The sequence below is a fragment of the Lithobates pipiens genome, unplaced genomic scaffold (genome assembly GCF_037356315.1).
Source record: "Lithobates pipiens isolate NorthernLeopardFrog02 unplaced genomic scaffold, aLitPip1_a1.2 Scaffold_27, whole genome shotgun sequence".
Classification (NCBI taxonomy): Eukaryota; Metazoa; Chordata; class Amphibia; order Anura; family Ranidae; genus Lithobates; species Lithobates pipiens.
The window spans coordinates 150440889-150467051 of record NW_027507788.1 but is presented as its reverse complement, the minus strand read 5'-3'; the positions used below and the strand labels follow the sequence as shown (position 1 = coordinate 150467051).

Sequence of the window (26163 nt, the reverse complement as noted above, 5' to 3'; positions counted from 1 at the left end):
CTTGCTGCTGGCAACTGCTGTGGACGGTGCAGCAAGTGGTACATTTAGGGTCATATGCAAAGTAGTCTGAGTTCCAGGCATTTATCCCTGGGCACATACTAAATAAAAAAATTTGCCTAGTGCACTGTCCAGCCTGTCTCAGCTTCATCAGCTGTCAGCCTTTCGTGGAGTTTTATAGGCTGCTGGCAGCAGGGCTGGATGATGTGCCTATATCTTCCACCCGTACATAAATGCCAGAGCCTCACGCACCAGGGCTAAATGTCCAGTGTGCATGAGGCCTTATACATAAATAAGGATCAGTCAGTATCACAGGATTACAGTGGTTTTTATTACTAGAGCTCAGCACTGGCAGACAAACAGGCAAACAAATACTCTGCAAGCTAGGTTGTGGGATTACTTGGCTACTTATGACATACAGAGACTATTGCAAAATGATTATAACATCTACAGTACAGAAGAGTAATGTTAAACTAAAATGGTACAATGAATTGAATACATAGAAGAATAAAATATACGTTGTAGACATTTATTTCAAATTGTCAAAGACACCCACAAGACACATCTTTCAGCAGATACTTGTGAGCACAATGTATTAACAACAGATCATGCTCATCCTAAAACAATTAAAAGTTCACCCCATCATATGAGCAGATTATACATGACTAAAATTTGTTTCATGACCTTGGACAAGGAGAATATAATTTGGAGGTGGGTACAACTACTGTGACACCAGTGCAGGATCAGTCTTTTCTCAAGGCTTAACTAAAATAGAGAAATGAACTGAATCGATAGATAAACTTGGAGCATTCCAAAATGTAAGAGTGCCAACAGCCCTAATAAGTAACACAGTTGCAGTTAAGAAGCCATGCAAGCTCTGATGTATTGATCCAAAAGATTTGAACAGGGCACTTAAACTTTCGCATTATCAAATGCCTACTATAGAGGAAGTGTTGCCAAGTCTAGCAAAAGTGTTTTCAGTCTTAGATGCTAAAGATGGATTCTAATAAGTCAATTTGGATACAAGCAGCAGCTATCTCACTAAATTCTGGACTCCTTTTGGTCAACACTGGTAAATATGCATGCCTTTTGAACTGGCCAAAGCTCCTAAAGAATACCAGCATAGACAGCAAGGAGCAGTTGTAGAAGGCCTGTCAGGAGTAAAGGTTATGGCATATGACATCTTGGTGCATGGGTGTGGGGACACCACAGAATACGTTTTAGCAGATTATGGCAAGAAACAAATTAATTTCATAGAAAGCCCAAGAAAGCTAAACCTAAAAGTAATTAAAAAAAAAGCTGAGACTATCATCAGTGTAATACATGAAACATCTATTGCGCCCAGAAAAAAGTAAAAGCAATCATAGAGATGCCAAAGCCAGCCAATGTACAAGCAGTTCAGAAACATTTAGGATTCATGAACTATCTAGCTAAATTCTGTCTGATATATGCAAACCCTTAAAGAGGCTGACAGGCAAAGACAGAGAATGGGTCATGCAAAGCCACAGAATGGGTCTGGCAAGGTAGCCATGTTGAGTCCCTTGAACAAATAAGAAACCTGGGGACTGTGCATCCAGCCCTTAGATACTATGATGTCAATGAAGATGTAACAGTTCAAGTCACTTAGACCCCTTTCACACCGCCCTCAAACTGCTGCACCATTGTCTCCAGTGTGAAAGCCCGAGGGGCTTTCACACCGGAGCGGTGCGCTGGCAGGACGTCAGGAAAAGTCCTGCCAGCAGCTTCTTTGGAGCGGTGAAGGAGCGATCTGTTTACGCTCCTCCACCGCTACTCCCCATTGAAATCAATGGGGCAGCACTGCAATACCGCCGGCAAAACGCTGCCATTGCGGTGTATTGCGGGCAGTTTTAACTGCGCTGCAAATCCGACAGTAAAACACCGCTAAAAATAGCGGCATTTTACCGCCGACGCTGTGGGCGCGGCAGTGTGAAAGGGGTCTTTAAGTAATACTAAACACTAAACTAATTTACATTGTTCTTTCCATTTCTGTATCTGGATGATGGCACTGTAATTATTTTAATAAAGAAAAAAATCTGACTACCTTTTTCCTAATCGATATACAGCAGTCACATGACCCAGATCTTTTCCAGCCTGCCTGCAGGGAATCATATCAGGAGGAGCTTCTAGTTCTTTGCTGTTGGTCACATGTTCAAAATAAATTAAAAAACAGCATTTGGAACACAGAGTAAAAACAAATAAATAATATCAATTAGCGATACATTTGACTCGAACATCGGGTGTTAGTTGGTTCTAAAACAAACCAAATGTATGGGGTGTCTGCAGGAAATTTGACCCCATAATGCACTGTGAGATTGCAGTGCATTGCTGTATGATGATTGGCCAAAGCATGCACCTGACCTGCATGTGCTCTGCTGAGAGAGCCATAATTGGCCAAAGGCAGGGTGCCTTTGGCCAATCATAGCTCAGGGGACTAAGTCCACTCCTCACACTATATAAGGCTGCTGCTTACACGGCGACCGTATAGTGTAATGAAGGAAGAGAGATTGTGGAGCTTTATTAGTGGCGTGCAAGTAGTGTATTTGAATATAGGTTCTACACTGGATATCTATATTATATATATATATATATATATATATATATATATATATATATATATATATATATATATATATATATATAAAAATATAGACTACTCAGTAGTCAGTACAGGCAGTGTATTTGATATATATCACATTGTACCCCTACCCATTCACCAAAAAAAGTGTCAAAAAAGTAAAAATGACAGTAGACATTTTTGTACGTCCATCTTCAATCACGGTTCCGATGGTCCCAGAAAAATAAAATGGATAAACGCCACCTCCATGGCGTCCCACCAACTGCCATATTTTTGCTTTGACAATTATTGAAGCCGCACCCAAAATCAGCAAATGTAGTGCGGGAACTACTTTTGAAAATCCGTGCGGTGCCGCAAAGTTGACATTGCACCAATTGTAACGGTGTTATTGCCAGGAATAGGCTATGACTTGTCATGAGGTTTGACCTGTCAAATTGCATAACAAATCGCTTCAATGTGAACAAGGGCTAAAAGGGAAATTAATCAAAACTTGGAGCAGCTTGCATGGCAAATAATCAGTTTCTATCATCAGTTATGTTTTGAAAATTAACCACTTCCTGTCCGCACTATAGCCAGCATGGGGTTACTTTGCCAGGAGGCCATCAAATGACATCCTCCCGTGATCGCGCTGCCCTTCAGACTCATCTGATCATGGATCGGGGTGAAGGGCCAATCACAGTGTGTCCAATGACAGCTGATCACAATGTAAACACAAGCCGGTTATGGGCATTCCTTTCATCACGCTGATAGCGAGATGAGAGGAGAAGAAAGCCAATAATCACTTTGAGTTAAAGGGACATTTACTCTGATAATCAGTGCACTGAATATCAGTGTCCTGATTATAAATGCAGTCCCAACAGTGCCCACCAGTGCTGCCAATCAGTGCCCACCAGTGCTTCCAATTAATGCTCATCACTGCTGCCAATCAGTGCCCATCAGTACTTCCCATTAGTGCCTCCCCATCAGTGTCACATATCAGTGCTTCCTATCAGTGCCCATCAGTCCCACCTACCAGTGCCTATCAGTGACCATAAGTACCACCTGTCAGTGCCCATCAGTGCCACCTATCAGTGTCACTTATCAGTTCAGCCTCATCAGTGCCTCTTCATCAGTGCCCACCAGTGTCGCCTCATCAGTGCATACCAGTGCAGCTTATCAGTGCCCATCACTGCAGCCTTATCAGCACACATAAGTGAAGGAGAAAAATTACCAGTTTGCTAAATTTTATAACAAACTATGAAAAATGTTTGTGTTTTTTTTCCAAAAATGTCGGTCTTTTTTCATTTGTTTAACAAAAAATAAAAAAACATTTGTGATTAAATACCACCAAACGAAAGCTCTATCTGTGTGAAAAAAATAATAGAAATTTCACATGGGTACAGTGTTGCATGACCATGCAATTATCATTCAAATTGTGAAAGCGCTGAAAGCTAAAAATTGGCCTGGGCAGAAAGGGGGTAAAAGTGCCAGTGGGAAAGTGGTTAAAGATATAAACTAACTGGCTGCCATGCCAACTGATCCAGATTCTGGCTGCTCCAGTTTTGATAAATTCCCCTCTTTGCCCTTTACATCTTCTAGCACCACAGCATTAATACACTTTCTTGTTAAACATATTTAATGTTTGCAAGTTGCCTACATTTGCAAAAAAAAAAAAAAAGGGAGATGTTCTGAAACATTGAGGCTGATTTCCTAAAGGCAAAAAGACTGTCTGCTTTGCAGTGGAAGTTTTCCTTGTACAAGATTGGGCATTATTTGCAAAGTAAAAATTCTCCACGTTCGCTAAGCCCTGAGAAAATTTCCCTAGAAAAGTGCAACTTCCTTTGCAAAGTTAATAGACTGTTTACCTTAAATCAACCCTCTAGAGCTTGATATGTTTACTGCCATCTACAGTAATTTACAAGTAATACAGTTAATCAGGCTTACTATGTTTGTTGTGTGTCTCCAGTTGTTCTCACACTGATCCAACCCTCATGAAACATTTCTAGTGCTGACCTTGCCTGTCTTCAAGTTTCTGTTGTTTATCTGTCTGTCCTCACCATTGCGTGATTGGTTCTTCCTGGTTGTCTGTCACCAGCCATGACCTTTCCTAAGCCTGAATGACTTCTTTCTGCTTGTCAGCTATCATTAGTGGCAAATATCTAAGTACCAAAAGTAGGAACATCACTCAACAAAACCTATATCTCCTGGTTTGAATTTTTACTGAAGATCTGACACTTTTTAGACACCAATTCTTCAGGGATCCAATGCCACCACTGGTAACGCAGAGGATTCAGAGTCAGTGCACGAAAAATTATACAGTAAAACCTTGAATTGCAAGCATAATTCATTCCAAAAACATGCTTATAATCCAAAGCACTTGTATATCAAAGCAAATTTCCCCATAAGAAATAATGGAAACTCAGATAATTTGTCCCACAACCATTTATTCATAACTCCTTCAGTTTATAGTCCATATTAAACGATGTGACCAGGTTGTATAACTATAAAATGTCCATCCACAAATGGCAGCCTCCACAAGGGTATTAGAAGTATTTGACTCCATCTACCTTCCCATCAACTCTGACCAGCTTTCCTGCCCCTGCAGAAAAAAGCATCTTCTCAACATGATGCTGCCACCACCATGTTTCACAGTGGGGATGGTGTGTTCAGGGTGATGTGCAGTGTTAGTTTTCCACCACACATAGCGTTTTGCTTTTAGGCGAAAAAGTTCAATTTTGGTCTCATCAGAGCACCTTCTTCCACATGTTTGCTGTGTCCCCCACATGGCTTCTCACAAACTGCAAACGGGAAATGTTATGGCTTTCTTTCAAGAATGGCTTACTTCTTGCTACTCTTCCATAAAGGCTAGATTTGTGGAGAGCACGACTAATAGTTGTCCTGAGGACAGATTCTCCCATCTGAGCTGTGGATCTCTGCAGGTCCTCCAGCGTTACCATGGGCCTCTTAGCTGCTTCTCTTAATAATGCTCTCCTTGCCCGGCCTGTCAGTTTAGGTGGACAGCCATGTCTTGGTAGGTTTGCAGTTGTGCCATACTCTTTCCATTTTTGGATGATGGATTGTGAGATGTTCAAAGCTTGGGATGGTCAAAGCTTGGGATATTTTTTTATAACCTAACCCTGCTTTAAACTTCTCCACAACCCTATCCCTGACCTGTCCTGTGTGTTCCTTGGCCTTCATGATGCTGTTTGTTCACTAGGGTTCTCTAACAAACCTCTGAAGGCTTCACAGAAAAGCTGTATTTATACTGAGATTAAATTACACACGGGTGGACTCTATTTACTAACTAGGCAACTTCTGAAGGCAATTGGTTCTACTAGATTTTAGTTAGGGGTATCAGAGTAAAGGGGGCACGCCACACTTTTAAGATATTTGTTTGTAAAAAAAATTGAAAACCATTTATCATGTTCCTTCCATTTCACAATTATGTGCCACTTAGTGTTGGTATATCACATAAAAATAAAATCCCAATAAAATACATTTACGTTTTTGGTTGTAACATGACAAGATATGGACAATTTTAAAGGGTATGAATACATTTTCAAGGCACTGTATACTTGTAGTGTTTACTTGTCCTTCTTCAAAGCTCTAAGGTTTATTTCTCTCTGGTGCTTCGTTCCTCTGTTATTAGCCTGGGTCACTGGGACGTTTTCCGACACATGAGATAGCATGAGCTAAAATTTGTGCCAGGGAGGGTGCTTAAAGGGAGATAAGCACACCGTTTATCTTTTCAGAATACAGCTCTGCTTGTTCCTTCGTTCCTCTGCCTATGTGGGGGGGGGGGGGGGGGTTGTCCCTTTCCTCCAATCAGTTCTCACACAGTGTCTCAGAGCTGTAACTGCAGTTCTCCACGGTACTACTCTTAGATGCATAAGGGTTTTATCACAAGTAAAACCTATGTAGGAGGATTTGTTTCATCTCTGGGTAACACCTGAGGCTATTCACTTCAATGGGTATATGTGAGGGTTTACAACCACTTTAGGCACAGGAAGGTCATTATAATAGCAACTCTACTTTACCTGACACCTGTACATGCTGTGGAGACAGAGGGAGAGCCACCATGGGGATATACCAGAAAGAACTCACCCTTCTTTGCTAACTTAAAATCTAACCACACCCCAGGCAAATTACAACTATAAAGACTGCAAGTCTCCTGATTGAATACACAAAGAAAAACTGACAAATGTGTTTTTATCTTCAAAAGCTGCAAAGGGTATATGTGGTTTATATGGATTAGGAAAACATATATTCAATTACAATTTTAACTACCATACAACTTTTTTGCTCCTTTACGAAGGTAGTACATTCCTCCATTACCGTATATACTCGAGTATAAGCCGAGATTTTCAGCCTCTTTTTTGAGGCTGAAAGTGCCCCCTCGGCTTATACTCGAGTCACCGCTGTCTGACTGCTCGATCAGCGTATCGAGCAGACAGACGGCGGACATTAAAATTTAAAAGCCGCGCCTCCTTCTCCGCCTCCGCCTGTGATAGGCGGAACACTGAATTTCCCAGCAGTCAGTGTTCCACCTATCACGGACATCCGCTCATTCTCATACTACGGACGAGTATGAGAGGATGTCCGTGATAGGCTGCTGGGAAATTGAGTGTTCCGCCTATCACAGGCGGAGGCGGAATTTTGAATTGTAGAATGGCCGCCGAGAAGAGCGGCGATCCATCGGCACGGCACGGGACGGAGGAGGCACGGCACGGAGGAGGCACGGCACGGGACGGAGGAGGCACGGGAAGGAGGAGGCACGGCACGGGACGGAGGAGGCACGGGACGGAGGAGGCACGGCACGGGTCGGAGGAGGCTCGGGACGACGGCGGCTCGGGACGGAGGCTTGGGACACAGGTAGGCTGGACACACACACAAGGCTGCACGGACACACACACACACACACACACACACACACACACACAAGGCTGCACGGACACACACACACACACACACACACACACACACACACAGGGATGGATGGATGGATGGATGGATACACACACACACACACAGGGATGGATGGATGGATGGATACACACACACACACACACACACACACACACACACACACACAGGGATGGATGGATGGATGGATACACACACACACACACAGGGATGGATGGATGGATGGATACACACACACACACACACACAGGGATGGATGGATGGATGAATACACACACACACACACACACACACAGGGATGGATGGATGGATGGATGGATACACACACAGGGATGGATGGACGGACACACACACAGGGATGGATGGACACACAGGGATGGACGGACACACACACAGGGATGGACAGCCATGTCTCACCCTCGGCTTATACACGAGTCAATAAGTTTTCCAGTTTTTTGGGGGTAAATTGGGGGCCTCGGCTTATATTCGGGTCGGCCTATACTCGAGTATATACGGTATCTCCTTTTTTATCTCCTTTTTAGCCAATGATAAAAGTCTACATTTGGAAATAAACATGCTGTATTCATTTTACAGAAATGATCAGTGCCTTGCCAAAACATTACTCTTGTGTTGTGAAGTGGCAGGAGATGCTTTTTTTGAGGGCAGATTTTAATTCTTATCTGCCAATTACAGATTGAATAACATTTCGCAAAATATCAAACATTGTGGAAGAAGTATGAAAAAGGCACAGATGAAAAAATTATATTTTCAAATACACTTTTTGTACTGTCAATATTGGTGAAAATACTTTTTTTTCTTTCTTCCCTTTTCCCCCTTTTTTAATCTTTCCTCGCCTCCCTTTTCCTTTCTTTTTTCATTTTTTCCCGCTTCACTTGCCTCCTTCCAAGTTCCATCTTCTTTCCCATCCTTCCTTCATTCCGTCAATCCATCCTACCTAACTTCTCTTTCATCTCCCTACAGTGTCACCATCTTAGCTGTGATGCATAATAAAATTCCTGAGCAAAAAGTCTACATTACTAATGTACCACATGAATTGCTTTGACCCTGACAATACAACTAGTGACCTGTGCCAAAGAGTGGGTGTGGGACTGTATTGTTGCTTGTTTTGGTGTGAACTAGTAACAAGGTTTCACTTAGTCACATTTTCCACCTTACCATGTATTCTTGTGTTTACATCAGTATCCCAGTTTGATTGCCTCCCAAACAGTTCCTTTTCATGCACCCATTTAAACCCCTACAGCAGTGGGACCAGAGCCCAGTAATTTTTTACTATACCTTCCAAGCCCAGATTGTAGAACGTTTATACTTAAACTGGTCAGTAGGCGAAAGAACACTATTTCATAAGCTCAGTAAGAGCAAAAGATGCCTCAATGTTTAATTCGAAGGAAAGATATAGGGGCTTTGAAGTGTGCAAGGGGCTCTGGAAGGCCCTGCATGGGGCTAAAAGTTACTTTGGTTAGATGGGGGTTCTGGAGGGGGCTAGAAGCACAGGCCCAGTGGGGAATGCAGGTCCTAAAGGGAGCTGAGAGTAACTGTGTGGGACAGAGTCTCTGGAGGGGGCTGGGGGTCATTCCAGGGGGCTAAGGGCTTTTTTGGGGCACTGTAGGATACTGGAGGGCAACTCCAGGGCTATAGAGCACTATAGGATGTTGACAAGGGGGATTAAATACAGTTAGGGCTAAATATAGCAGATACTGCACCACCATTTCCCTACTTACGGTACTTCAAACCTGCTATCAGTACAGGTGCCTGCTAGAAAGTTAAACTTTTTCCTCTCCCAGGTCATTTGATGAGTGACATGAGTCTCCGATAGGTTCCCAAACCAATACCAGGTCTGTTGCTACTCTGCATGAAGGGAGACATTGATCCAAAATGCCTTCTCATAATTCCTAATGGAGCAATGTCTGGTGCTGAACACTCAGTGCTCCAGCACAGGGTGCCCGCTGCCCCTCTGCCACCCTGGTAACAGGTTGAGGACACTGCAGCTGTCCAGCAGAAGGGAAACTACAGCTCCATAGTTGAGAACCATTAGCTTTAGAAGCTCTCTGCTTTCCAGATGCATCTTCGGACTGTTATGCCTTGTACACACGGTCGGACATTCCGACCACAAAATCCGTCTGATTTTTTCCAACGGATTTTGTCCGAAACTGGTGTTGCATACACACGGTCGAACAAAGTTGTCGGAAAATCTGATCGTTCAGAACACGGTGACGTTTGTTGCGTATGACGGGACTATGTAGAGGCTAGTAGCCAATAGCTTTGGTCTTGTAATTTGATCTGAGCATACGTGGCACTTTGTCTCTCGGAATTCTCTACAAATGATCGGAAAAAGTCAGATTGGATTTTTTTGTCTGAAAATTTTAGATCCTGCTCTCAAATTTTTTCCGGCAGAACTTCCAATCTGAGTTTTTCTGTCGGAATTTCTGACTGTTTGTAGAGGGCATAAGTGAATAGAGCATCCTAAGGTTCTTATTGTCAATATGAAGTTGTAAATATGAACAATCTTTAAAGTTTCAGAGGTTCAGAGGACCCTTCGAAAGAGGTTCACATTTTTATACTAAGGTTTGTCTGGACATGAGAGAGAGGCCATTAAAATATGGTATAGCAGAAAATAAGCAGCCTGTTGAGGTTTCTGGTTTAGCAGCTGATTTAGCCAAAATAAGACAAAAATAAAAATACATTTTTGATGGGGAAACATTAGAACTTTTGCAAATGCTTTTATTGCATTTTGTACCACCCTTTCGAGGTAAAGGCTGTACCCCTCATTTTTGTGGAAACAATTTCCCAGTGGGATCACAGACAAGATGAAAAGCCAGCAAAAAGTCTTCCCCACTCTATACAAAATCTAAACAAAAATTTGGGAAGGCAGTTGGCTGCCTAGGCACTCGCTTACCAGAAAGTGCTAGGAAACAATTTTTTATATTTACCCTCGCAGTGTAGGCTTTTTCTGCGCTGGCTCATATTTGTGGTGGGGCCACCAACTGGCTTTTATGTCTGCTTTAAAGAGAAATTGCCACTCATTGCCACTCTCATTTAACAAATAGACATTGCACCCCAGGCATGTATACTTACCATGCAACCATGCTTCCTAGCCTTATCTCCCTGGTATATGACAGCGATCCAATATGAGCATCTAGGAAACAGGCCCAAGCACTGTCCAGAGGAGGGTGACGTGTTAATCCCCCTGTCTAAGCTAGAACACCATTTGTTACTGTTTGGGAATACTTCAGCAGGAAGGCAGCGAGAGAGGTTGACCAGATAAGTATCCATGCTGGGGGGGCTAGGTGCAGACGTTGTCACTTTGCCCTGAATAGGTAAAGTGACAATGGGGTTGATTTACTAAAGGCAAATCCACTTTACGCTACAAGTGCAGTTGCTGTAGAGGGGAAGATCTGAAATGAGGGGAAGCTCTGCTGATTCTATCATCCAATCATGTGCAAGCTAAAATGCTGCTTTTTATTTTCCTTGCATGTCCCCCTCAGATCTACAGTGACTGCACTTCCAAGTGCACTTGCAGTGCAAAATGGATTTGCCTTTAGTAAATAAACTCCAATGTCTCCTTAAGGCCTCATGAACACTTCTGCTTGTAGACAGATGTTTAGAGCAGTTGGGCATTTTTTTCAACTGCTCCTGAGCGCTCCTCTATGTCTTCTTATGAGCACATGTACACAGGTTTGTTTATAGTCGTTTCTAGGCAGTTGAGTTTAGAGGCTTTTTTTGTAACCCAAAAAAACACGTTCAGAAGCTGTTTAGAGGCATTTCAAGCTCCAAATGGGGCTAAATGTGGCTACTCACATTTAGGCGTATTTTCATCTAGAAGCGTGTTTAAAGGGAAACATTTTATTTAATACTTTTGAGCCGGAAAAATACTAAAAACACACCAAAAACTCAATTATCACTGCCTGCAAGCTTGATATACCATGTGATATTCCCCTCATCAGCCAATTATGCTGTACAATACACAACTTGCATTACTTGACACTGAAGTTAAGAGTCACAACTAGATGTTCCTCTGGTGGCACGCTTTTCCTTGTGTTGGTGTCCACACGAACTAGACGGGGTCTAACCTTTTCCAAGAGAACTTCAAAGGTGGCACTTGACATGCATGTAAAATTTAAAAAAATGAATCTCTGGGTAATTATGCGGCTGACATAGATATTAGAAAGTATCCATGGACATGCGTTGAGCCATCAATGGATGTGTCTAGTAGCGACAAACTCTGGTCCTCTCATGCAATTTTCTACATCTTTGGAGCCTCAGCAAAAGCAACATCAGGAGCATTTCCTCACACATGCTCATCATGGGAACCATATTAACAAACCAACCAAAAAATAAAAGCTAGCTACAAGCACACTGCTTTCTTAGCTGCTACTCACACTGTTCTCTCACAAAATGGCTGAAATAGTTAATAAATACTCGTTTTTAGTGCTTTCTAATCATTTGGGAGGGTCTCCTGAGGCTATCTTTAGCAAACGCTTCTCAACACAAATGTGGCTAAACGCTGCTAAACGCGGCTTGTAAACGCTTTTAAACACACATTTTAAAATGTGGATTACTAGCTGTGATGTTCCAGCGTTCAGGAGAGTTTGAGAAAAATCCTGTGTACATGAAGCCTAAGATAACTATCTTTATTCTCATGAGCACATGCACCCAGGGAGTCTGCTTGCAAACTGTATTATTAAAAAGAAATGTGGACACTCCTGCTAACTGTCACATCTTATAAACTGTCAAGGTTGCTCGAAACCCGGTATTTAATATGTTTTGTCTTTCCAGTTTTATAGAAAATAATTGTGCTAGGAAAGGAAGAAAGATGGATGCGGTAGACAGAATTAAACGTATCTTCAATGGAAAGCAGGGAATCTGGAGCATAACTAAAGTAATTTATGACTTCAGCTATCATCTTGATCATCCCCTCCTCCACAGTATGCATAAACAACAGCACCTACTTACTTATACCTGTTACAAAATGCAATTCCCACTGGCAGAAAAGATGATGATGAGTTATCAGCAAGCAATACTGTCAAGCGATGACCTGACTCTGATGTGTTAAACGACAGGAGTCCGCAGCACTGGCTAGAGCAAAGCGACACACAATCCATCAATGTGATAGATATTTGTCTAAGGACAGGCCCTTCTGCTTGTCAAACATTGCATGAAACATTGTAACTCTATGCTAGGACTGTCTGTTATCTTAATGGAGCCGATCATAAGGAACACAGCTAAACACTGTTACTCTTGGCTCCTACGGTATGTACAGCATGTGACAATGCTAAGCTTCAAAAAATGTCACATGACATTGATACTGCCAGTAAGGTGGAGAGGACTTATTATATATCGCTTTTCTGGCATAGACCAAAATTCATAGACTAATGGCCCAAAAAACCCAGAGAAAATCTTCAAAATTAAAGTGTAACTAACCCTAAAATTAGAGTTTAAAAACATTTTAGCTTCTTTCATACATAATTGCTCGATTGTTAGTTCTTTTTATTTTTCAAGTTTTCATGGTTATTTTTTACCTGATGATCGTGTATACCTCCCAACCTTTTGAGATGGGAACAGGGACACCTATTGGAAAAGTGTGTAGGCATAGGACAAAGCCCCTGTCACTCCCCTTTTAAAGGAGAATTCTACAAAAAAAAGATTAGTTGAACCCACAAGGGATTTTTTACCACTACTATTCCTTTCTTACCGGTCTTTGAAATTTGCAAATGCAGCAATTTGGAAATTGGAGGAAAGGTTTAGCACTGGGAAACACGTTTTGAAAGATAAAAAGTGCATTTTATATACAACTATATAGATCAGACCAAAATGAGGAACACATGAAGAGGAAAGAAGGACAGAGGGACTTTGTTCCTAATCAGGGACGGTACCTCAAAATCAAGGAAAGTTGGGTGCTATGGATCCTGCCAGTATCCAAACTTTCAGGCCTTGGATTTAAAGAAGCAGTGTTGTCACCCTAGTGGACTCCAAGCTGATGAACAAACCATCACCACTTATAGTTCACATGGTACACAAGGCATCATCGGGCATTGACATCATTAGAGAGGGATGTCCACATTCAGGACATGTATGGCACAAATTTTCGAGCGTTAAAGGGGTTGTTAAGGCCAATATTAATTCCTGCTAGCCCCTCTGCAATAAGAAGATATACTATACAGTGTGTGCCTGTTTTTTTTAATTCCGCAGCTAAATACCTTTTTTCGGTCACGTGACCACCGCCAGTCTCCATCCCCAATGTACAGACAACAGTGGTAGTTTCCCCTCTTACATCAACCAGGCGCTCATGTGACAGCACATCGGTGATGTGAACAAAGGAATTTAGCTGCAGAAGTTAAAAATAAAACACACCCTGTCTAGTACATATTTTAAATGCAGAGGGGCTGGCAGGAATTGGCAGTAACTTTTCAGAGTCGAAATAGTGGCAGGAGGGGAGGATAGGAGAGGGGAGCAGAGGAGAAATGAGAGGTGGGAGGGGAGAAGAGGAGAGGGGAGGGGCGGGGAATGGAATAGGGTTGAAGGGATTGTTTTCTCACTGCTGCCTACGGAACTGACAGGGAGAGGGGGTGCAGAGACACACAGGGGAGAGCTGTTATGATGGAGGCATGTAAACTGACCACTCTTTCATGGCTCAGCAGTCATGATAAACGTGGTCAGCTCACAGGTAGGAAGTCAGGATCAAGCAGGATCAACCAGGTACTGCAGAAGATAGAAAGGGCACTTGAAAAGGCAAAAGCACTATGCTACAGCTTGTACCGTAAAAGAGACAGGAGCATGATTTTTTTTTGGGGGGGGGGGGGGGGGTAACAATTACTTTATGAAGTAGGGACAGTCTACCACAGTATAGGGAAATAGGTTAGATTTTAGCTATAGGTTTGTTATTCTGTGAAATATTGTATAGTACTTTAGAGTTATTGTATTTTCAGAAACATATGTTCCCGTTTTCAGCACAGGGCAACCAAGGCCAAAAAAAAAAGGAACAGCCTCATCCCTGGCTAGCAGTATCTGGCAGATCCAACACATCCAGAAGTGTGTCCTATGCCATAGAGTCTCCTGGAGGCTATATTTCTTGATGACACAAAGCTTAAACCTACAGCCTAAGTATTTATTTTATACAAAAGAACCAACAGAGAGAGCCAATAAGAGTGTTGCCAACATCCTTGTATTCAATGGAAGAAAAATAGTAACCCCCAAATACTCTATAGGACAGTAAAGACAACTTGGAAAATAAATACATTTATGTTAAAAAGTTTGTTTTTATTACATCCATAAAAAGGTATAAAAGCAACAATACAAATGGTTAAAAATAAGTCATCAATAATGAATGGCTGAATTATTAAAGCAATCTACATATATTGGTGATATCCTCTTCTCTACTTTCCCAACGCGCTTCAGGAAGACTTCAATCCTTTCTTCAGGGGTATTATGAGGAGATCACACTTTTTATAATTTCTATAACAAAGCATAACAATTGTTATAAAAAATCAACAACATCATGAAGGCACGAACTCCAGTGTAATGAAGCTCAGTGATGAGCAGCATATCATACAACTGTTGATAATATAAGCGCAGAATTCACTTTTGCCATAAGTAGGAGATATTCCCAAGAGCCCCCAAGCGTAGGGTCCGAGTGGTCTCCCCACACAGCAAGCACCAAATGATTTGTAGAGAGGAATTAGGGAATCTAAAAGGAAAGGTATTTATTTATTACAGGTTCTTACGTAGCGCCATCCATTTTCAACTGCACTTTACATGTATATATTGTACATTCACGTCAGTCCCTGCCATCAAGGAGCTTACAATCTAATGGTCCCCAATTCACATTCATATACTAGGGCCAATTTAACCTGCCTGGCGGTATGATTATGTCAGATTTTTGCGTCTCAAAGCGGTACATTGATTCGCATGGAAATTTGGCATTTTATATTGTAGGCCTGTAATTCTTAGTAATAAATCTGTCCAAACAAGATTCTAATAGATGATAAAGTTTGAAACAGAAAATCATAAATTATAATATAATAAATAATTATAAATAATTATAACAAATAATAATATAATAATAATAAATTTTATTCAATAATGTAATCAAATCAGTGTTTGATGATGAATTTCCCCACAAATCACTCTATTCTGCAAGTGATTCTAATTTACTATCGCTGTTTTCTATCTGGTCTAAAACCACTTTTGACGTAAAGGGATGCTTTTTGGTTGCTATGGACTTTCTCAAGTTTCCAGGCAGAAAGAACAGTATATATAATATAAAACTGCATGCAGGGCACTGGACAAAAGGGATGTGAAATGATTTGATACAGTAATGTAATCTGTAAGTTTACAGCGTACTGTATGTGTTTTGATTTTGCACTTTTTGAATTTGCTTGCAGGGAATGGAGCCCAAAACGCAGTACATCGGGCCGAGGGCACAGCCCACAGACACAGCGGGAAGACATCGCAAGATCCTGAAGACAAGGTAAGTAAATTTGCCAAGATACTGCGATGCAATCTCAAGTTTGGCTCGGGGTTATTGCTTTTGGTAATGAAAATTCACCCCAAGCCACACTCGGGATTATCGCCAGAAAGGTTAACCTACCAGCATGTTTGGAGCGTGGGAGTAAACGCACACAGGCACAGAACATGCAAAATCTGTGCAGGTAGTGCTGTGGTTGGGACAGACAACCCTAGTGCTGCTAGGCAGAAGTGCTAACCACTTAACCACTGTGCTGCAAAGTATTAATGTCTTATTTTGCAACATCCCTTGTAACAGGCACCACAAAGAACCTGCACACTCCTCCCATGGACTTTAAAGGTCCTCCCATAGACAATTTTTGACCTGAAGCAAAGTCAAGCCTTCGACACACATCACTTCCCATAATACAATAATATAATGACTTTGAAGAGGTTTCCAAGGTTAATCTTTGAATGATGCTAATAAGGAATTGTCTATGTATCCACTCCACAAACAAGCTGTCACAAAAGGGGTTTGGGACTTATGGTTGAGATTTTGGACCCTCTTTGCAGCCTGAACGCTGGATGGAAGTGTACTTGGAGATGATACCACTACCTGGTGCAGGGAAGCACAGAGATGAGGATCTTGGAAAGCACAGAATACAGAACTTACAGGTATACACAAGTACCAAAGATATAGTATGAGTGGATATATCAAGCGCCACATCCCTAAAGTGTTTATAGAAAATAATTCAGAATGTAGAATATGGGGCTTTAACAGTGCTTTAAGGCCCAAGGTTTTTTTTCTTAATGCATTCCAAAATATTCTGTGTGCAGCAGCCACACTTCAGCACCCACTAATATTTACCTGAGTACCATCTCTCTCCAGTGATGTCCACGAGTGGCTTGGCCATCCGAGATGCTCATCCTTATTGGCTGACACAGCAGTGGCACCATTGGCTCCCACTGCTGTCAAAGTCGGTCAGCCAATCAGGAGAGAGAGGGGGCAGTGCCAGGGCTCTGTGTCTAAGTCATGACAACATGACTGAGCACCAGTGCACAAAGCAAGACCCATAAAGACATGGTTGAGCGACTTAGGGGTGGAGGACCTCAACCCAATAGAACACCTTTGGGATGAATTAGAGTGGAGACTGCAAGCCAAGCCTTCTCACCCACATCAGTGCCTGACCTCACAAATGCGCTTATGGAAGAATGGTCAAACATTCCCAAGCCTTGTGGACCGCCTTCCCAGAAGAGTTGAAGTTCTTATAGCTGCAAAGGGAGGGCCAACTCAATATTGAACCCTGCAGACTAAAGCCTCGTACAAACGGGACAAAGATTGGCCAATTGAGCATCTAATTTTTGTCAAAAGGGCGTGTGCCAGGATCTTGTCTTGCATACAAACGGTACACAATTGTCGTGCCACAAACACAAACGTAGTGACGTACTACAAGGAATTTCAGCCCTTTGGGCCCCTTCTGCTAAATTTTGTGTTAGGTGAGCATTTATTTCGAGCATGCATGTTTCTAATTTTGACTTTTGTGTGACGGATTTGTGTACTGACCATATAAAAATCTGACTTCAAACCGCTGTCCGCTGAAAATTTTGCTAGCTTGTCATCCAACATTTGTTGGCAGAAAGTTGGAGAACAATTGTCAAAAGCGTACTAACGGTAAGATTTTAGGACAACAGCAAATCCACTGTTAACAATCGTACCGTGTGTACGAGGCTTAAGACTGGGATGCCATTGAAGTTCATTTGTTTTTTTAAAGTGGTTGTTAACTCCCCCACAACTTTGTCCCATGTAAATCAGCATAAAAACCCTAATGAACACTGCTTGTAGATATTTCCTTACTTGCTTAGTATTGTTGTAATCCTTTTTGTTCTTTAGAATGACATCATTGAGCATGCCCAGATCTCCCCATTTACGGAACACTCTTTATGTACTTTGTCTATCTGTTCTCAGGACTTCCTATGGCACAACACTGATATCCCAGGAGGCTGCAGAATCACCCAGAGCTTCCTCCTACACACCATGTGACCATGTGACAACACATGCAGTGTAAACCTGGCCATTACTGCATTCTTATCAGCTGAAATTGATAAGACTGACACAGGCAAACATTAGACAAATGGCACAAGTAAATATTATGAAATAAAACAAGTCAGCTATGAACAGGGAAGGAGGGTTGCTATAGAAACGTTGGATTGAGAAGGAGGCTTGGTTAACAGTATAGGAGGTGCTCAATGTAAGAGCGGAAATACACTCCACTGTGGACTCAGAAAACAATACTTAAGATGGCTCTGCCTTACCCCTGGAAACAAGTTTTTTAAAGTTTCTTTAAACAGTAAGTAATATGCGATTTGGGCTGGATTACAGTGGCTATAGTCTGATAATTACTTATTATAATGGACTAAATGAAAAGAAGCATCAGAGTGTACTTCCCCTTTAATGAAAATAAAACATTATATACAAAAAAGGTACAAAAAGCAAAATGCTGCATGAATGGAACATTTTTCTATTTATATGTTTTGTATACAATTTTTTTTTCTTTAATAAACTTTAAGTGCAGCGATCCCGGACTCATATATATATATATATATATATATATTTATTTATTTTTATTACAAATGTTGACTTTTTATTGCTACAGTACACAGAGGCATGCTCTTTTCAAAAATATTATTAAGTTATCCACATTGTTGTAATTATATCCAAACCTAAAACCATAGCTAGTCATCACCATAGAAACTCCAAGTAGAAAGCAGACATCTTTAAAAAGTGCTGCCTGCTTAGAAGGTTTCTGCGAGCAAAGAAATTGCTGACAGTTTAGAGGTGAAAATAATTGTGGAAAACGTTCTGTGAAAGGTTATGTGTACTTTTAATTGGGAACAGTTAAGTGATGTGCATCTCAGTGTACACAAAATGTTTTGCTATGTTCTCTAAAGCTGCAACTAACAATTTAATCCTTTCTGTAAGCTCGTAAGGAGCCAGAATTAGCATTGGAATGCATCAACCCTTTAAAGAAACCCTGTCACCAGCCTGGGCAGTTCAGACTGAACATCGGATGAAGAACTGCACAGGTTACCTTCAATGAAAACCACAAATTAAAGTGATTAGAAGATGCAAAGTAGGTATGCATAAAGCGAGGTGTTTTATTTTCCCAAAAATGTGCTCAAAGTCAGGAGATTTCAATTTTTTTTTGCTATTTTGGCAGAATGCATTGGCAATGCTGAAGGAGAACTGAAAGTGGTTGCATATCCCTTACAACCACTTTAACCTACAGGTAAGCCTAGATTAAGGCTTACCTGTAGATGCAAGAAATATCTTCCAAACCTAAAAGGTTTAGGAGATATTTGCAAGAATAGCGTCACCGAAGTCTATGGTGCATGCGCCATAGACATCTGGTGCAGGCGCACTGAGTGTGCCATTTCTAACGGTGATCATGCTGTTAGTGGCGGCACCAGCGCGCATGCGCATGAGTGACGTTATCGTGGCTCTGGCCAGTCACAGCGCCGGAGCCGCAATACCGGCAAGTCCCTCCAGGTATCATGGAGGTGACGGAGGTGGTGACCGAGGACCGCTGCGGGGGCTTCGATCTCAGATAAGTAATTCATAATGAGCTAGTATGCTATGCATACTAGCTCATTATGTCTTTGCCTTGCAGGGTGTCTTTTTATATTTTTTTCTTAAGAGGCTTACAGCCTTACCAGCCTTACCAGCTCCAGCCTTACCTCTTGTCTTGTACAGTTGAACAGGTTCCTCTCCAATTCTGAAATAGCTTATTCTGATTTCACTGCACACAGTGTTCATTAGAAGCTACAGCAAATCACACAGAGACGGCTTCATTTGGTGACTGGAGGACATCCAGCATCGTCTAGTGCTCACCTCCCCAAACTGAATGCCTTGGCCCGTTCCTTTCATTCCTGCATGCAAATGAAGCCTGCTTAGACTCGCCTATGCTTCTCCAAATGGACTTCCGCCCTTTAAAAGCATTTTGGTATGTACATACCTAGGTTGAAGAGCCAGCCCAATCCTTGCATCAAGGCTAAGGCCGCGCACACACGGGCGGACTGTTCGCCCAACCTTGTCCGCTGAACAGTGTTTGGGCGGACAGTCCGCTCGTGTGTGGGCTTTCAGCGGACAGTTTTAGCGGACAGTTGGACGGACAAAGTCTTTCGGAAATTCCGAAAAACTGTCCGCTGAAACTGTGTTTGAGCGAACAGTCCGCCCGTGTGTGGGCTTGTCCGCTGTACTTTCGAAATGAGCGGACTGTTCCCGCTCGGAAAGTCCGCCCATTTCGAGCGCGTGTACAGGTAGGCGGGGCCCGCGAAGGAGACGTCGCGGGCTCCGCCGCCTGGAATGGGCTTAAAGGGGAACCCCAACGCCGAAAAAAATCGGCGTGGGGGTTCCCCCCAAGTCCAGACCAGACCCTTGTCCGAGCACGCTACCCGGCCGGCCAGGAAAGGGGGGCGAGCGAGCGCGCCCCCCCTCCTGAGCCGTACCAGGCCGCGTGCCCTCAACATGGGGGGTGCCTTGGGGAAGGGGGGGCCGCGCGGCCCCTCCACCCCAAAGCACCTTGTCCCCATGTTGATGAGGACAAGGGCCTCTTCCCGACAACCCTGGCCGTTGGTTGTCGGGGTCTGCGGGCGGGGGGCTTATCGGAATCCGGGAGCCCCCTTTAAGAAGGGGGCCCCCGGATACCGGCCCCCCACCCTATGTGAATGAGTATGGGGTACAATGTACCCCTACCCATTCACCTGTGAAATAAAGTACAAAAAAAAACACAACACATGGAAAAAGTATTTTATTGCACAGCTCCGGGGGTCTTCCGTCTTCGGGGGTCTTCTCGCCGGACTCCTCCGCTATGTGTGTGTAGCTCTTTTACTAGCGGAGGAGTCCGGCTTTCTTCCTCCCCGCCGCCGGCCTCTTCTCCCGACTTCGGGGGTCTTGTCCCCCTCTTCGGTTCTTCTGCCGGGCCACCGCGCCTGGTCCGGTGGCCCGGTCTTCTGTCGCCGTCTTCCGTTCTTCTGTCGCCGCCTTCGGTTCTTCTGCCGGGCCACCGCGCCTTCTTGTAGCTCTTTTACAGGCGGTGGCCCGGTCTTCTGTCGCCGCCGCTGTCGTCGTCGCCGCCGCCGCCGCCTTCCGTTCTTGTTCTTCTTCTTGTTCTTCTTCTTGTTCTTCTCCTGGAGATGTTGACTCGACGATCTCTCCGGCCGGAATGCCAGAGCCGCGCTGTGCGGTCACTTATATAGTGACAATGGGGCGGTGTCACATGGTATATGTCACATGGGTTGGTCACATGGTGACCCCGCCCCCTTACGATGTCATAGTCCCTATGTGACATCAACCCATGTGACCAACCCATGTGACATATACCATGTGACACCGCCCCATTGTCACTATATAAGTGGCAGCGGAGCGTGTCCCTGGCATTCCGGCCGGAGAGCTCGTCGAGTCAACATCTCCAGGAGAAGAAGAAGAAGAACAAGAAGAAGAACAAGAACGGAAGGCGGCGGCGGCGGCGGCGACGACGACGACAGCGGCGGCGACAGAAGACCGGGCCACCGCCTGTAAAAGAGCTACAAGAAGGCGCGGTGGCCCGGCAGAAGAACCGAAGGCGGCGACAGAAGAACGGAAGACGGCGACAGAAGACCAGGCCACCGGACCAGGCGCGGTGGCCCGGCAGAAGAACCGAAGAGGGGGACAAGACCCCCGAAGTCGGGAGAAGAGGCCGGCGGCGGGGAGGAAGAAAGCCGGACTCCTCCGCTAGTAAAAGAGCTACACACACATAGCGGAGGAGTCCGAATCCCGGATTCCGATAAGCCCCCCGCCCGCAGACCCCGACAACCAACGGCCAGGGTTGTCGGGAAGAGGCCCTTGTCCTCATCAACATGGGGACAAGGTGCTTTGGGGTGGGGGGGCCGCGCGGCCCCCCCTTCCCCAAGGCACCCCCCATGTTGAGGGCACGCGGCCTGGTACGGCTCAGGAGGGGGGGCGCGCTCGCTCGCCCCCCTTTCCTGGCCGGCCGGGTAGCGTGCTCGGACAAGGGTCTGGTCTGGACTTGGGGGGAACCCCCACGCCGATTTTTTTCGGCGTTGGGGTTCCCCTTTAAGCCCATTCCAGGCGGCGGAGCCCGCGACGTCTCCTTCGCGGGCCCCGCCTACCTGTACACGCGCTCGAAATGGGCGGATTTGCCTCCTCCTTACGTGGGCGAGTCCGTTCATTTCAAAAGTTGAGCGAACTGTTTGCCCAACCTTGTTCGTCAAACAGTCCGCTCGTGTGTGGGCAAGTCCGCTCATGCAAATTTTGAGCGGACTGTTTGCCGAAACTGTTTGACGAACAAGGTTGGGCAAACAGTCCGCGCGTGTGTACGCGGCCTTAGGGCTCCTAAGAGAAGTGCAGGGTGCAGTTATGTTTTCAGAACGCTATGTACTATGCCATGCTGGCCCTCCTACCTGCCATGATCTGTTTGCATTGAATAGAGAAGCACTGAGACCCATTGTTGATGTCACTGAGTCTAAAATAAGGTTTGTAATGAAAATGGAAAGCAGGAACCAGTAAAGGTTAAATATAAGCATATTATTCTTCAACTTAAAATAACTTTTTGTTGGTTTTTAAAGATGCAAGGGATTATAATTGGCTCCTGAGGTTTACAGAAGCTCTGTTCAAGTCTCCAGGATCTGTTCCAAAAAGGAGGCTTTGGAGGCAAGATTGGGTGAGATCAGGTTCATCCTTTACTAATATACTCCCACCACCTGTTGTCTGCTTCATTTGTTATTATCTGATATGAAAAATGTTCTCAAAGACCAGGTTCACATATTTGCGGTGGCTGTTTCCAGCCTGGAGTCCAGTGTGTTTCTTTTGACTGGTTCAGGTGTGATTAATTTCCAAATGATTGCCTAAATTTGCACCTAAACTAGACCCAAAAACTACAGGACCGTTTTGGAATTTGCACCGCAAACACCTCGGACACATGTGAACCGCTCCATTGAGAGCCGGTCACACTCGCATGTAATGCGAATTGGATGCTGTGAAAAACGCATTCCAATTCGCACATATGTGAAACTGGCCTCCTTTGGTTTCCTTTTCAATGGTGTGGTGAATAGATTTGTGCACGACGGAAAATATAAATTAGTTTTGTTTCGTTTTCATATGTAAAATACATAATTTTGTTCTGTTATATCTGTTATGTTACATGAATTTGTTTTTGGATAATTTGCCCACTTAATGACCAGGCCATTTTTTGTGACACGGCACTGCGTCGCTTTAACTGACAATTGCACGATGTTGTACTCAATCAAAATTTACGTCCTTTTTTTCCCCACATATAACGCTTTCTTTTGGTGGTATTTTATCATCTCTGCGTTGTTTTTTTTGTGCTATAAACAAAAAAAGAGTGAAATTTTGAAAAAAAAATAAAACCAATATTTTTTATTTTTGCTATAATAAATATCTTCCTCAGTTTATGTCGATATATATTCATGTGCATTATTTTGGTAAAAAAATAAATCACAATAAGCGTATATTGATTGGTTTGCGCAAAAGTTATAGCATCTACAAAATAGGGGATATATTTATGGCATTTTTATTGTTATTATTTTTTTTACTAGCAATGGTGGCGATATGCAATTTTTATTGGGACTGTGACATTTCGTCGAACAGATCGGACACTTTTGATAGTTTTTTGGCACCAGTGACATTTATACAGCGATCAGAGCTAAAAATAGCCACTGATTACTGTATAAATGTCATTGACAGGGAAGGGGTTAACACTAGGGGGCAATCAAAATGTAAATGTGTGTCCTAGGGAGTGATTCTAAATGTGGGGGGATTGGACTGTCTGGGGGAGGAGCCTGATCATTGTTCATACTTAGTATGAACAACAGATCAGTCTCCTCACCCCTCACGGAACGGAGATCTGTCTGCTTACATTGACAGATCTCTGTTCTGTCTCTGATTGGACTGTAAGATTTACTCCGAGTTTACCTTTTGTTTCATTAGACCTTTAACGAATTAACAAATCATGCCGTATTCCTTTGTTATTTGCATTATAATTCCTTTTGTATTAATTGAAATTCATTATTGTTTTATTTGGACATTGGGATGCATCTGAATATCCAAAAGATTTAAAATTTGGCCGAATTGCACATGTCTAGTGGTGAATGGCACCCCAATGAGCTAAAGCAATGCACCTGTGCTGCAGTACGGCTCAACACGTAGTGATACAAAGCGATGCCATGCACATTTAGCCATGCTGGTGTGTATTGGGATTTTATTGAAAATAAATGGGCTACCATGCAACATAACATGATTAAAGTGGACGTGTTACTGCTTAGTGGAAATATAAGCTTGGCCCTAAAAGTAAAAGTATCCACTGAACAGAAGTGATGTTTCGGGTACATGTACCACTAGTTGAGATCCATAGGATTATAGTGACACACTTATAAGCTATACTCAGAAGACTACTACTCAGTTTTTGACATATTACCAATGCTGCTATCCACTAGTTAACTGAGGGCCAACCCCAGCAAATATGTTTTATTTTGTAATGGATAGAATAAGGAAGGGTTAGAGCCTCTCTCCGGTTGTTTTATTGCCATCCATATCACTATTGAGGAAATTTGTCATTATGTCTTGTCAAGACAGGAAGTGTTTGAAAAGTGGAAGGATTAAAGCTTGTGACAATAGTTTTTAGATTTCTTTGTACTTTTCTGTCTTGTTGACATCCTTGTTATTTATGGACTGCACAATGACAGAATGTGAGCAAAATTGTCTCGAATGGGGTCACAAACCCAGTTTTTAACACTTCCCAAATCTAATAAAAAACTTCAAAAACTTAAAAATGTGTGGAGTTGGATTTTATTTATGCAATGATTTAACATTTCAGCATCCCTTTAAATTGCATTACACTTCACTGTTATTCCTACAATTAATGGCATTTATGTTTTTTTTTAAAGCAAACATTGTTGCCTGGCAGCCAAATTCAGCATCATCCTTTACCTATGTAGAGAACAGTGTATTTGACCCTAGCTCACTAGGTAACAAATATCCTAACAAATTACAACAAATGTATTTTTTTTTTTTGTTACGTCTACACATTGAAATAATTTAGCTTCAAACAATGTATTAGAGTTTTGATTTGACAATAACAAGCTCGCCTAGTCAAAAGATTCTTTTTAATCTGCAAAATAAGGACTGTGGTATGCATATGGATAGAAATAACGGGATACCTAGTATCTAAAAAGCAGACTATGAGCCAAACATGAGGCAACGTAGTTAAAAATATATCAGCAATAGGAACGAGCTGAACACCAGTTCGGTTCACAGGAGAACATGCAAAAAATGTGTTCCAACACACGCCCGTAAAGGCCCGTATACATGATCAGATTTTCCGTCAGGAAATGTTGGATGTCAGGCTGTTGGCGGACAATCCGACCGAATGTACGCTCCATCAGACAATTGTTGTCGGACTTTCCACCAACAAATTTTGGCTGGCATGTCTTCAAATTTTCCGCCAACAAATGTGTGTTGTCGGATTTTCCGATCATGTGTATACAACTCAGTTGAAAAAAAGTTCAAAGTACAAACACACATACTCGGAAGCAGAAGCAGTCGATCTTGTAAACTAGCGTTTGTAATGGAGAATTAACATTCGTGACGTGGCAAATTATGAAATCTCCAAATGCAGCGCATATTCTCTTCTTCTTTGATGGGATAATAATGAAGCTGCTTTGCTGGTTATACTGATGGAGTTATTGCAAAGACATTTTCAAAGGCTTTTTTTTTAGTGATATCAAGAATAATATTATAAAAATGTTTTTTTTATTTGTGCAAGTTACCACAACACCATTATCCTGTAGTTTTTAAGATCAAAGATACAACTATGTTGGTGTCCCTTGTGAAGTTTTCATTGTATTTTTTAAAAAATGTAACTGCCTCCTCCCAAACTGTCATTTGAAGTAAAACACATAGCCAAGTATCTACACAATTTTTTTATTGTGCATTAAAAATAAAAAAAAATTAGACATGCTATCAGCCAATAGAACTTAACCACATAAATACTGGGCACTTTCACCCCCTTTCTTCCCAGACCACTTTTCAGCTTTCAGCGCTCTCGCACTTTCAATGACAATTGCGTCATGCTACACTGTACCCAAATTAAAATTTTAGCATTTTGTTCGCACAAATAGAGCCTTCTTTTGGT

General features: G+C 42.8%; 1 protein-coding gene across 1 annotated transcript in view; it reads left to right on the top strand.

Annotated features, from left to right (window-relative positions):
* The window catches only part of LOC143932991 (uncharacterized), a 101671-nt gene extending 85011 nt beyond the window's left edge, over positions 1–16660 (top strand). The window contains exons 2-3 of the mRNA XM_077455912.1: positions 15895–15980; positions 16529–16660. Of these exons, the coding sequence (XP_077312038.1) occupies positions 15895–15980; positions 16529–16660 (218 nt within the window). The remainder of the gene's footprint in view (positions 1–15894; positions 15981–16528) is intronic.
* The last annotated feature ends 9503 nt before the right edge of the window (positions 16661–26163 follow it).